The sequence below is a fragment of the Ochotona princeps genome, chromosome 30, assembly GCF_030435755.1.
Source record: "Ochotona princeps isolate mOchPri1 chromosome 30, mOchPri1.hap1, whole genome shotgun sequence".
Classification (NCBI taxonomy): domain Eukaryota; kingdom Metazoa; phylum Chordata; class Mammalia; order Lagomorpha; family Ochotonidae; genus Ochotona; species Ochotona princeps.
This window is the reverse complement of record NC_080861.1, coordinates 16,213,856-16,227,158: the sequence shown is the minus strand read 5'-3', so window position 1 is coordinate 16,227,158 and position 13,303 is coordinate 16,213,856. Positions and strand designations below refer to the sequence as shown.

Sequence of the window (13,303 nt, the reverse complement as noted above, 5' to 3'; positions counted from 1 at the left end):
CAGGGTGTCCACTCGCAGGAAGTTGGATTGGAAGCAGCAGAGCCTAGTGCTATGGCACTAGGACATCCAAAGCATGGACTCAACCTCTGTGCCAGATGTGTGCCTGCGGAAGGCTCCCGGTGTGTGACAGAATGCACAAGCCTAAATATAAACGAAACAGGGAGAGATGCTCTGAGGAAAACCGGGGACCAAGGGACCAAGGCACACCAAGTCTCCAGGTGGGACAATCAGCCTGAAAGCTCAGCTTTCTCAGGATACCCCCCTGAATGCCTGGGAACACAAGCAAACTGCTGGTTCCTTCAGCTGCAGGCCCAGCGTTTCCAGGGTCTGAAAGGTAAAGGAAAAAGCAGGCAAAAACCCAGGATATGCCAGTCTCTGTTTTATGTCATTTAACAACGTTCACCAGATATTCCAGATAAGGAAACTGCGCCTCAGAGAGGGTAAGGTTAATAAATGGCGTAGGATAGGAGCACTGGAGCTACATCTCAGCTCCGATTTGCCAGGTGCAAAGTCTTGGGGACTTCTAAGCTCAATGTCCACACACAGCAAACGTTGTTTTTCACCGCGGATGGTTTCATTAGCACAATGGAGCTATGTGTCACACATGAGCAAGTGATGCGCAAGGAGGAAAAGACATGCACAACGGTCAGGGCCATGTAATGGATCTTCCCAAATCTCACGAAAGCGAAACTCGTCAAAAATCCGTTTAATCCTGTGGCTGCACAGAGGGTCGCAACAACACGCTGAAGCTGCAGGTTCAGTTGGACGCACACGTCGCCCGAGAGCCTACACAGGGAGTGTGAGTCTGCAATGACAGTGCAGGAATTCCGCGCCTGATGGCAGGGTTGGTGGCTCCGACGGAAGAGTGTGAGGGAGCAGGGATCAACCGACACACACCCAGACCGCCTCAGACAGCGGAGACAAAACCAGCCCCAGCTCCAGCAGCCCGCGCCTGCGCACACGCACACACGCGCCAGCCCGTTCGCGGCGCACGCGCAGTCGTCCCCTAACGCTCCCCGTGCGCCCGGGCCCCGCCCCCGCAGGCCCCGCCCCGCGCGCCCCGCGCCCCATATCCGGGTTCCCGCCGCCGCCGCCTGCGCGGCCTCGCTCATTCAGCCCTGTCGGGAGTGGTGTGATTCCCGACCAAGATGGCGGCCGTGGGGCGAGTCGGCTCGTTCGGTTCCTCCCCTCCGGGATTAACCTCCATGGCCGGCGACCTCGCGTCGGGCAATGGCGGGGCCACAGCAGGCGACGACGAGGACGGGCAGAACCTTTGGTAACGAACGACTTCCTCCCCCCGCCCCCAGTGTCCCACCATCCCTACCCCTGCTCCGCGGGCTCGGCCGGCCTGGCGGGCGCCCCGGGATCCCCGTGCCCGCCGGAGCTCGGCGCCCGGCCCAGGCCCACCGCCGCCGCGGCTCGCCCGGCCGCCCCTGCCCTCGGCCCCCCGTGCCTCAGCGTGCGTCTTGATCCCCCGTTAGGTCCTGCATCCTCAGCGAGGTCTCCACCCGCTCGCGCTCCAAGCTCCCCGCGGGGAAGAACGTGCTGCTGCTGGGTAAGTGTCCCCGGGGGTCCCGCGGCGCCCCGCCCCGGCAGGCCGGCTGGCTGGCTCGCTGTCCTTTGTGCGGTCCGAGGGGCCGGCCGCGCCCCGCCTCCCTGCGGCTTCTGACAGTGGGGGGCCTCGGGAGACTGGGAGGACCTGGGGACCCCTCTCCCGGCCCTGCTGGATCAGCCTTCCCTGAAGACGCCCCGCTGCTCCTCTTCCAGCTTTCCTTGTTCTGAATGCCATAGCCCTTCCTGGGGATTCTTGCTGGCTTAGGGTTTTTTTGTTTTTTTTTTTACCTACAAGATGAGGCCAGGTTTTTTTTTTTTTTTCCATAACAGAAATTGGTAACAGAAGGTTTCTTGGCCACAGCTCCGGTGCAGTAGTATGCTATTAATATTTGATAGCGGACTCTTATTCTAATTGACAGAGACCCGGGCAGCTGTTATGCGCGTTCGCGTTGAATTCGACGTCTCGGGTACAATGCGCTCGTCGTGTTGCACTTGCCTTTTTTTTTTTTTTTAAAGATTTATTCATTTTATCACAGCCAGATATGCACAGAGGAGGAGAGACAGAGAGGAAGATCTTCCATCCGATGATTCACTCCCCAAGTGAGCCGCAACGGGCCGATGCGCACCGATCCGCACCGATCCGAAGCCGGGAACCTGGAACCTCTTCCGGGTCTCCCACATGGGTGCAGGGTCCCAAAGCCTTGGGCCATCCTCGACTGCTTTCCCAGGCCACAAGCAGGGAGCTGGATGGGAAGTGGAGCTGCCGGGATTAGAACCGGCGCCCATATGGGATCCCGGGGCTTTCAAGGCGAGGACTTTAGCCGCTAGGCCACGCCACCGGGCCCGTACTTGCCTTTTGAACCGTCACCTGCTAAATCTGAACGCTGTAAACGGGTGGTGGAGAACACCCTTCTAGTTCGGGCGCCCTTGGCCAAGTGCACATAACTAGGAAAAGTGGCTGAATGTCCTTAGTTCTCCTCTCCGTCCCCTCGGTTCTCTGGAAGTTGTGTTTTGTGTGTGGGGGGGATGGGATAGGGGAGTAGAGAACCGAGGGAGAACAATTGACAGGTGCACATTTTCTGGTCATTTCCAGGAGAGCTTTCTGCCACCTACATTAAGTCCTATAGTTTTGGTTGATAAGATGATGGTTAAATTGTAAAACTTCGCTGTGTGTCAGGGTCCACAGTTGATGATAAGGGCTGAGAAGGGACTTGTTTTTCCACAAACGGCTGCTGATCTAGAACATCTGCGGGTCTTGATTTTTCACAGTGATGGGGAGCCAGTTCCAAAGTCAGTTTTTCAGCTTTGTTCTGGTGGAATCAAAACTCCCTACTGCACAGTCATCTTTATGCCCTATGATCATGACCAGTGGATTGACCTCTAAAAACCTGTGTGTCTGCAGGGGGAGTGTTAGAGAAATCAGCAGGCAGGCCCTGTTAGGGTCTGGGAAGGATGCAGTGAGATGTTTGTAAAGTGGTACCAGCATACGGACTTGTGATGGATGTATCTTAACTGGATTAGAAACCGTTTGATTGGAATCTCTTCTTTGGGAATCGAGTTAGTGCTCACATAAGTGATATTGATAGGGCAGGAAAAATACAGAAAACACATTTAATGTACTGCTTTAAACAAATGGTGTACTAATTACTGAACTCAAATGGACTTAATAACATGCCTTAATTGAAATGGATTATATTTTAATCACCTAAAAATTCTTTTCAGAAGTGGTCATTGTAGCTGAGTCCTGCGTTTTGATTTTGTTCTGTGACTCCTCTGTCCAGTTGTTCCTGCACTTAGCTGTCACATACATAGTGTTGGTGGTGAAGTGGCAGTGGCACTTTTGTTCCTTTCTGGGTGCCTCTAACTGGAGCTGGGGCTGCATCGTGTGTATTCTGCCCAGGACTGCCTTTTGGCACTGGGTGAGTGTGTGAGACTGAGCGTCCTCAGAGGTCCAGGCTGGTCCACGCCTGCATGCCTACCAGAGGTTAAATATCCTTATTGATCAGTGGAATAGTTCAGTAAGCCCCATCTAGTGTCAGATTATGTGAACTTGAAGTTTGGTATTGTCTTTGAGATTAGTGGGATTTTATCAGAGTGCCCTTCAGCGCTTTGGGGAAGCCAGTGACTGATCCTCGCACTGATGACAGAACTTAGGGTGCCTTTTCGCAGGTGCACCTGCAGGTTGGCTGTCGGGAGTTATAGCAGCATTCACTCTATGCAGACAGGAACTGTGGGTTTCTTTGTCAGGAGTTTGAGAGGTGCTTGGCTCCAATGTATCTTTCGTAAATGATGATTGTTTTTGGAGCCCCATATTTGAAAAACCAAATTGGACACTATAAGGTTTTGTGTTTCCAGAAACAATCCAGACAGGTTGCCAGCACTGTCCTCCCACCCCACCCCTTACCCCTTCATCCCCATTACAGGGTGTGTGTGGATATATTTTATTTACCTTGAAAGTTCAAAGTTAGAGGGAGAGAAAGAGAGATCCTCCATCCACTGACTCACTCCCCTATGAACGACCAAGCTTCTTCCAGGTCTCCTGGAAGTGGAGCAGCTGGGGCTGTAACTGGTGCCCGTGTGGGATGCTGGCACCCACTGTGCCACAGTGTGGCAATGTTAACTCCCAATTTCAGTCCGTTTAACATTAGCTTGCTGTGTGACCTCCCCACCCACTGCCTCATGGGAGAAGAGTCAGGACTAGAAATGTGAGCCGATCTGAAAGCATCTTTCATAGGTACTTCTCTCCCTCCCCGCTCCCTAGTCCGGAGGTGGAGATTAATCCAGTTTGTAGATGATGTAATGGATTCTGGAGACCTGTTAAGTGTGTTTTCCAAGGTCACACAACTCTGAAGGACCTCGTGTTTTCTGAACTGGCATGGCTTTGCAGCTTAGTAGAAGTCCCTGCCAGGTACAGAACTCCCTACTCAAGATACTGGTGATTGTTTTAAAAGAAGATCCAAATACATGTTAGACTTCAGGATGTAGTTCACTGACAAACACACCAGTGGCTGTGATGTGTATGTTTGAGCAGTCCTTTGTTCCACCTAGGCCTGACTTGCAACGAAGTCTGTAAAGAGTCAACACTAATGTTTGGTCATTGTTTCTTGAAAGACTTTGAGACCGGGTTTCAAAAAGTGGGTTTTTTTTTTTTAATGTTAAAGGTAGGACTTACTGCATGCATTTTAAGGACATATTCTTTCTAAATTGTACTTTTAAAAGCTACTTTTCCTCTTTACACTTAACCGATTTTTACTGCAGTTGTCTATGGTTACATTTTAATGCCATGCTTCTCATGCTTTGATAGGAAAGCTGTAATAACACTGGCTTCTGCACATTTGTAAGTACTAAATCTTGTGAAGATTGTTTACATTCTCTGCTTATCCCGTTAAAGATCAGGAAACAGAGCTGCTAAGTCAGTCGCCCTAGGCACGCAGTCAAGATGAAGCAAAGTCAGGATTCCGAGTGCTGCTGCCTGGCTCCAGAGGCCACACTCCTCACTGTGCACCAGGTGTTTCCCTGAAGCTGGGCTGGGGAGTTGGCCCCCACTCCCAGGACGTCTTGCAAAGTCTGGGCCAGCCTGGCTGAGGCAGGTGCAGGTGGGACTGGAGATTCAGTAAAACCAAAGCAGCTGATTTTTCAGGTTCTGATTGTGTATGGCTTGTGAGTGACACTGTAAATGTCCAAGTGACCCTTGGCAGCAGAAAGGTGTCCCCACCCCTGCTGAAGGAATAAAGGGTTTCTTTGTTTACGAGATTGTCCTGAGTGTCTGATTTGGGTGAATGACTCCATGGTCAGCTAAAGTACCCCAACAGTGTTCACGATACAAACTTAATGTTAGGAATTAATTTTTTTAAAAGTCAAAACCTCAAATGCTTGAACATTGTTGGATTTTTAAAAGTTTTTCGTTTTCTTTTAATTTGAAAGGCTGAGTACGGCTACAGTGGCTGGAGCTAGGCTGGCCTTGAAGCCAGGAGCGTCTTCGTGGACCACGTCACGTGTGTGGCAGGGGTGTAGGCACTTGGGCCTTCCTCTGCTGCCTTCCCAGGCACCTTAGCAAGCAACTGGATTGGAAGTGGGGCAGCCTGGTCGTGAAACTGCAGTGCCCATGAAGAATGCCAGCCTCTCGGGTAGTGGCTTTTAGCTACTACGCCACAATGCCAGTCCCTAAAAATGTTTTAAATCATATCACAATTGAGTCTGAATTAACAAAATATTTCCTTCTGGTTGTGGTCTGTTTAATTGTACCCAGAGATGAAATTTAGTCTGTGTTTGCTGGAAGCATTAGTCCAAGGTACTATGTGACAAAAAACAACAAAAACTCACGAAATGCTGAGTATTAAGAAGTGTCCTTGAAACAGGTATCTTGCTTTAAAAATAAAAGAAAGAAGTTCTGGAACGAGACTCTTCTGTCAGGTTTGGGTTGTTGCAGGCAGGAACCTCAGGACCTGGGCAGTGGAGCTAGAGGGCTGTTCCCAGCAGAGCCATGTGAGTGCCGAGGGCAGCGCGGCTTGCTGCACTCGCTCATCTCGGGAGAGCTGGATCAGAGGTTTATAGGACTTGGGGGACATGCAGATTTTTGTTAAACTGCAGTGTGTTCATGATTTTTTTTTTGGCATAATTATGGGAAAATAATACAATTATATTGGTGATTTTTAAAAAAAAGTTAACATGAAGTTAATGTGTATTTTCATGTGCTACTAAAAAATATGAAATGAAAATATTTTAAGAGTGAAATAGTACATTTGTTACAGTTATCAGGTGAACAGACTTTTCTCCTCAGAGCCAGTTATTAAATACTTTAGGCCTTTTGCAATTTGTTTTGATTGGAAAGGCAGAGTTACAGAGAGGGAGAGACAGATTTTCCATCTGCTGGTTCACTCCCCAGATGGCTGAGGCTTCGGACCAGCTCAGCTCCAGCCGTGCAGCCATGTGGAAGTGAACCAGTGCGTGGGGGATCTATCTCTCTGTCTGCATCTGTCTCTAGCTGTGCCTTTCAAATAAAAAGAAAATGAATCTTAAAAAAAAAAAAAGAAAATACAAAGCAGAAAGCAGCACTGAATTAGTAAAAATCAAAGACCAAAGTTTAACATGTCACTGTATCTCTAAGAACTGGGTAAGGCTGTTTTTTGGTCTGGTCTTGTCTTTAGTTGTAAAATCAGGGCAGTGTCTCTAGGAAGTTCTTACAGATGACCTCTTTAATCATGCATTCATCCAACATCTATGAGAAAAGTCTCAGACACTTCACTGAGTCATCCAGGGAAACAGGACTGCCTAAGGCCGGATCCCTGTCCAGGAGCTTACAGGCACCTCTGGGGGGCCCGGCGTAGCAGTTAAAGTCCTCGCCTTGTATCCTATATGGGCGCCAGTTCTAATCCCGGCAGCTCCACTTTTCATCCAGCTCCCTGCTTGTGGCCTGGGAAAGCAGTAGAGGATGGCCTAAAGCCTTGAGACCCTGCACCCGAGTGGGAGACCCAGAAGAAGCTCCTGGCTCCTGGCTTCAGATCAGCGCAGTATCGGCTGTTGCGGCCACTTGGTGAGTGACCCATCAGATGGAAGATCTTCCTCTGTCTCTGTACAAAAACAAACAAAAAACAAAAAAACGAAAACAAAAAAACCCTCTGGGAGAAGGCTCCAAAACTGAATACCAAGTTTGTAGAAGTGGAATCGCTAGATTCCAGGTTTTATGTTTTTGTAAATCTTGTTATTATATTACAAGTCTTAGTTGAAGGTTATAACATTTTACAGATATGCATTCAATATGGGAGAGCACTTGACTGCCTACCACTATTGCTGACACTGAGTACTCTTTATTTTAATCTATCTTGGTAGATTAAAAATTGCATTTTAATTTAAGCTGGCTTAGTTATGGAATATACACCACATTTGTTGATCAGGAACCATTGCTTTAATGTAATTTTAATTTCCTAGAACACAGGACTTTAAAAAAAAGATTTATTAATTTTTATTGGAAAGGTAAATTTATAGAGAAAAGGAGAGACAAAAAGATCTTCAATCTGCTGGTTCACTCCCCAAATGGCTGCATTGGCTGGAACTGAGCCAGTGCAAAGCCAGGAGCTCTTCCGGGTCTCCCACACAAGTGCAAGGTCCCAAGGCTTCTGGCCGTCCTCGACTGCCTTCCCAGGCCACAAGCGGGGAGCTGGATGGGAAGTGGAGCAGCTGGGATGTGAACTGGCATCCATATGGGATCCTGGTGCATTCAAGGTGAGGTTTTAGCCATTGAGCCATTGTACTGGGCCCCGTAGGACTTTAATAGCCACTTAGGTTAGCATTTATTGGTCTTGGTAAAGGTTTATTTAATTCATGTCTGGACAGTCTGTGAAAGTAAGAGAAATTATAAGTTCTTTTTTAATGTAATGCAGATTGCTAAGCTCAGGTAGGGCTTTGACCAACCCTCAGATGGGAACTCTCATATACTGTGTTCCTCGTGTTAGGTGTTCTGCTGGGAGCTTTGTTGTGGAGCGTGCTCACTGTTTCACAGTGCAGAGTTTCAAACCACAGGTTACACAGCTGACGTAGCAATCAAAATCAGGTTTGTCTTTCTTGCCTTACAGACACTCCTGGACAAAAGGAAGGGATATAGTCTCGAACAGGAGTTTATAACTGCCTGCTTAACACTTACCGAGTTCTGCAGCTGGCTTACGGCCTCTTACTGAGACAGCAGGGGAGCCCCAAGAAACCCCCACCCCGTCTGCCCACTTGATATTGTGTGGGAGGCCATGCAGAAGACCTGAGCAAAACTAGGGCAGTGTTTAAAGAGGAAGCTGTGCGTGGAAGACAGGATCAGGCACATCGAGCAAAGGTAGCGCTTAGCTCCCGACAGGAAAGAAAGCGGAGAAAGTAAAGATTTACTTATTGTCACCCTCATTTATAATTTTTCCTAAAAGCAGCTTTAGAGAGAGAGCTTTCAGCCCACTGGCTCACTCTCCAAATGACTGCGTTGGCCAGAATTGGACCAGGACAAAGCCAGGAGCTGGGAATTCCATCCGGGTCTCCCACATAGATGGCAGGGGGCCCCTTCCTCTGTTTTCCCAGGCACGTAACCTGGTTAAAAGTTGGAACAGCCAGGACTCAACTGGCACTCACATGGAATGCTGGCTTTGAGGTGGCAGCTTAGCCCGCTGCGCCGCAGTGCTGGCCCCGTGGCCTTTGCTCCTGTGCTGAGTGGAAAGTGACTGAAGCTGCTGTCGGAGCAGTCAGAGGCAGAGTTGTATAGTGTTCAAGAATACTGGCTGGATTCAAAACCTGCCCTTGGTGAGTTGCTTAATCTCAGATAATGCTGCTTACCTTTTAGGATTATTGTAAGGATTATATGAGATAATGTTGGAGAAGCACTTCAAATAGTGGCATACCTTGGAAATATTCACAACAGAAGCTTCCGTCATTGCAGTGTGTGTGTTTTGATCAACTTAAATGTGATTCATATTTTTGTTATCTTTCTGAAACACTGATAATATCTTCTAAAGAGTTTTATGTAAAATATGTCACTGATCAAGAGGCAGTGAAGCTAATGGTGAACTCATTTTCCTCTGTCAGGAGAGGTAAATAAAATTAATGAAGCGTCTTCAGAAAATGGAGGGCTTGTCCACAGATCTTTTTGTGAGGTTGGTTGGCTGACCAAGATAACACTGACCAAACCTTCAGAACTGGATGAACTTGGGAGGAAGGCATAAAATCTGGGGAGTGAAGTGGAACCAACCCCTAAATAAACTAGTATAGAATAACTTTAAGAAAAGAACTAATGGGGTCAACGTTGTAGTGTAGCTGACTAATCTGCTGCCTACTTCCCAAATGGGTACCAGTGCAGTATCTGGCTGCTTCAGCTCTGATCCTGCTCTGTGCTGATGGGCCTGGGAAAGCAGCAGAGGACCGTGCAAATGCTTGGGCCCCTGGACTCACGAGAGACCTGCATGAAGCTCCTGGTGGATGGAAGGTCTCTTTCTCTTTCTCTCTCTTCCTCCCTCCCTTCCTCTCTCCCTCTCCCCCCTCTCCTTTCTAACTTTTTCACGTAAATTAAAGAAAAAATCTTAGAAAACAAAAATTGACACTGATGAATGAAGATACAGAAATTTTAAGTCCATCTCCATAAAGATGGCCTAATCCTACTCCCCTCCATTTAGAAGCCAGGGAGTAAATGGAATTCCTGGATATTCAAGCGAGCTATGCACAGTTAATGAGAGTGTTGTAATTAGAAATCCACATTTTATCTGTCTTCACTTCTTCCACCTGTTAACTGTCAGTGTAAAGTTGATGGGTATTACATCTTGTGTTGAGTTACAGACCTGTCAGGAAGGTAAATAGTATTATGGGAAAACCTTAGCCTACCGACTGTTTAGATGGGTTTGTGTAGAATTTGAGATTTTCTTTTGAAATTGGAGCTGAGAAGTGATATTTGATGGCCATTGTTTCTCTTCTTTTTTTTTTTTTAAGATTTTTTTTTTATTTTGATTGGAAAGTCAGATCTACATAGCGGAGGAGAGGTAGCCAGGAAGATCTTCCGTCTGTTGATTCACTCTCCAAGCGGCTGCAATGGCCGGAGCTGCGCCAATCTGAAACCGGGAGCCAGGAGCCTCTACTGAGTCTCCCATGCGGGTGCGGGTTCCCAAGGCTTTGGGTCATTCTCCATTGCTTTCCCAGGCAACAAACAGGGAGCTGGATGGGAAGCAAGGCCATGAATTAGAACTGATGCTAACATGGGATCCTGGAGCTTGTAAGGTGAGGACTTTAGTTGCTAGGCTACCACCTTTGCTTTTTTTATGGTAAAACAAGTTCCATTAACTGCTTGGATCTTGGAAAGTCCAAGAGAGGAAGAGAAAGAGGAAGATCTTTGCTAGTTCACTCCCCAGTGGCTATTTAATTTTGCTGGAGCTGAGCTGATCTGCTGCCAGCCTCTTCTGGGTCTCCCATGCGGGTGCAGGGTCCCAAGCCTTGGGCTGTCCTCGACTGCTTTCCCAGGCCACAGGCAGACAGCTGAATGGGAAGCGGGGCTGTCGGGACATGAACTGACTTTCCTATGGTTTCCTAGAGTATGCAAGGCAAGGACAAAATCCACTGGGCTACCACGCTGGGCCCAATTTCTTGGATCTTAAACTTGGCTTGCAGAGTGACATTTGGATGGGATCTAGACAAATAATTTGGATTAAAGGCTAATTTATTGTCGAGAACTGAACGGTAGCTTGATCAACAAGCCAAAGTGTTACGTGCTAGGATTGAGCTTGGTGCATGGACTGTCTTTGGATGGCCAGCAAAGCAAAGCACCGTGTTTTCCCCTTTATTTTGTTTCTATAATGTTTAAAGAGGTAATGAGTTAAAGATGAATATGTGACGCACACTAGTATGGCCCACAAAGCTTGCAATATTGTTTTACAGTATTATGCCCAGCATCTGCTTATCTTGAAAATGGCTGTGTGATAATAATGGTGATCTAATGAAATGTTTTGATTTTTTTAATCTTTTAAAATGTGCCCTCTTTGAACCAGTGAAGTGGCTTGATTAGTTAATCCTCCCCCTTTAAGTGCTGGGATCCCATGTAGGTGTTGTTTGTGTCCTGGCTGCTCCACTTGCTATCCAGCTCCCTGCTTGTGCCCTGGGAAAGCAGCAGAGGACAAGCCAAAGCCTTGGGACCCTGCACCCACGTTGGGAGACCTGGAAGAAGCTCCTGGCTCCTGGCTTCGGATTGGCTCAGCTCTGACTGGCCTTTGCAGCCTTTTGAGGAGTGAACCAGAGACAGAAGATCTTTCTCTCTGTCTCTCTCTGTAAATCTGTCTTTTCAGTAAAAATAAATAAAATATGTATATATGTGTCCTCTTTAAGGAGATAAATAATGTAAATTTAAATAAAATATGTAGAGAATAACATTGGCATCATCACTTAAGGGTGCTTTATAGAAGGGCTTTCATCTTTGTGTGATCAGGAACTCTATACTGTATGAGTGTATGTTTACAGATCATTAATTATTTGGCTCGCAGGCCCAAAGCTGGTGTGTTGGCCTCACTGCCCGCTGCAGGCCAGGGACCTGAAGGGGTGGATGAATTCCTGCAGCATTGTGTGGAGCTGCACAGGCCCCAGGACTGTAGCTGCCACTTGAGAATAAAGCATGTAGAAATGTTTTGATTTTACTTTTCTAATTATTCAGCTTTTTACTTTCCAAAAGCAACTTGTAATTGAATGACCATTCTCTCATGAATGGGTTGCCACTGATGGTGATTTTGAATGTGTGTCACTGTTGAAGGACAGGTATTTGCAATTTTAACATTTTTCTTCTCTGCATGAGAGAGTAGGAGTGAGTTAATACTGAATTGTTTTATCGCTTCTCAGCCTTTTGGCTAAGATCAAGTGTAATCCTGGATGCTTTATTATTTTCAAACAGAGTGTAGCTTGGCTGTGGCAGGGCAGCTGAGGTCCGTTCATGCAGTTAGTAAAGAAAGTGCATTATGAGCTTATACTGTGAAACCTGAGAACACTTTCTGGAGATTGGAAGGATAAACTAGGTAGGGTTCTCCTAGGAACTTGAAGGATAATCCAGAGAGGTGACTGAACGAGAGAAGAGCCAAGAGCTGGGAATGTCACTAGGCAGAAAGCCCCGCAGATTCTTGTCTGGCGTGTGTGCTAGATAGTGGAGCACACCAGTGACTGGAGCTGGAAACAGAAGTATGTATTTGGGCTGGCCTAGCCCCATCCAGGGTGGTCTCCTGACCAAGACCAGACACTCCGCAGAGCTGGGAGTTACAGGATTTATGGGGCTTGTTTTCAGGGTGGTCATTCGTGAGTAGTGGAGGGAAGGTGGCAGTGTGATACTCCCTTTGCACATGTTGAAATGTGGCGTGTTGATGGGACATCTAAGGAGTGATGAGCAGTAGGTGGTGCAGGAAAGGCTGAGGCTAGACCAGGCAGTAGGTGGAAGTGGAATCCATGGATGTGGGAACTTTGTGGGGATTCCATGTAGAGGGAAAAGAATAAATAGCTGAGAAGGGGCGCCTGGGTGGCACAGATGTTGTGTGGGGATGCAGGAACAGCCCACTGACAAGTCTTGGGACCAGCTCTCTCAGAGGTGGGTGGCAGGAGAGGCAGGTGGTACTTGGGCTCTAACACAGCAGTCTCCTTTGACATCCACCTCTGTCTTGTTGCTCTGCCGGCTCTCAATCCAGTTGGCCTACGAGTACAGCTACCTGCCACCCCACACCTAGGGCAGATCTCACTACCTTGAACTCGTGCTTATCAATGGCTGCACTAAATGGCAGTGTCCCTGCCTCCCTGCCCTCCCGCTGCCCCCGCAGGACAGTCCGCCTCAGCTGGCGGAACATGCCCATCAGGAGCTGGCCAGCTCTGCCCTCCCATCTTAGGTTTCCTGTGTTCAAATATTTGTCGTTTCTAGAAAGACACTTATTGCTTCCAGGACCCTGCCCATGCGTTCCTTACTTCCTGCAGTGACTGACTCCATGCCTCACTGACCTGCTTTGCAAAGTCCTTGCTGACTGGCAAGCAGAACCAGGCTGTTTGCTCTGGGCTGGTTTTCGGATTTGTGTGACATTACTGGCGTAGCCCTAATGACAATATCTTGACATTGTCTCCTGTTTGTTTTCCTTCTGGAAGACAGCAACTTTCACATCTGCATCTTTGTAATCCTCGTGTTTGACTTAGTGTAGTGAATAAGTATCTGGTACGTCTACATTTCAGACGTTAGACTAGCAATATCAGCATCACTGGGAATTTGCTAGAAATGCAGTTTCTT

At 47.8% G+C, this 13,303-nt stretch overlaps 1 protein-coding gene across 1 annotated transcript in view; it reads left to right on the top strand.

The window, feature by feature from the left end:
- The first annotated feature begins 1,056 nt into the window (after positions 1 to 1,056).
- Positions 1,057 to 13,303, top strand: part of DYNC1LI1 (dynein cytoplasmic 1 light intermediate chain 1) — a 30,723-nt gene continuing 18,476 nt past the window's right edge. The window contains exons 1-2 of the mRNA XM_004588252.3: positions 1,057 to 1,276; positions 1,482 to 1,555. Coding sequence (XP_004588309.2) covers positions 1,149 to 1,276; positions 1,482 to 1,555 — 202 coding nt within the window. The 5' untranslated portion in view covers positions 1,057 to 1,148. The remainder of the gene's footprint in view (positions 1,277 to 1,481; positions 1,556 to 13,303) is intronic.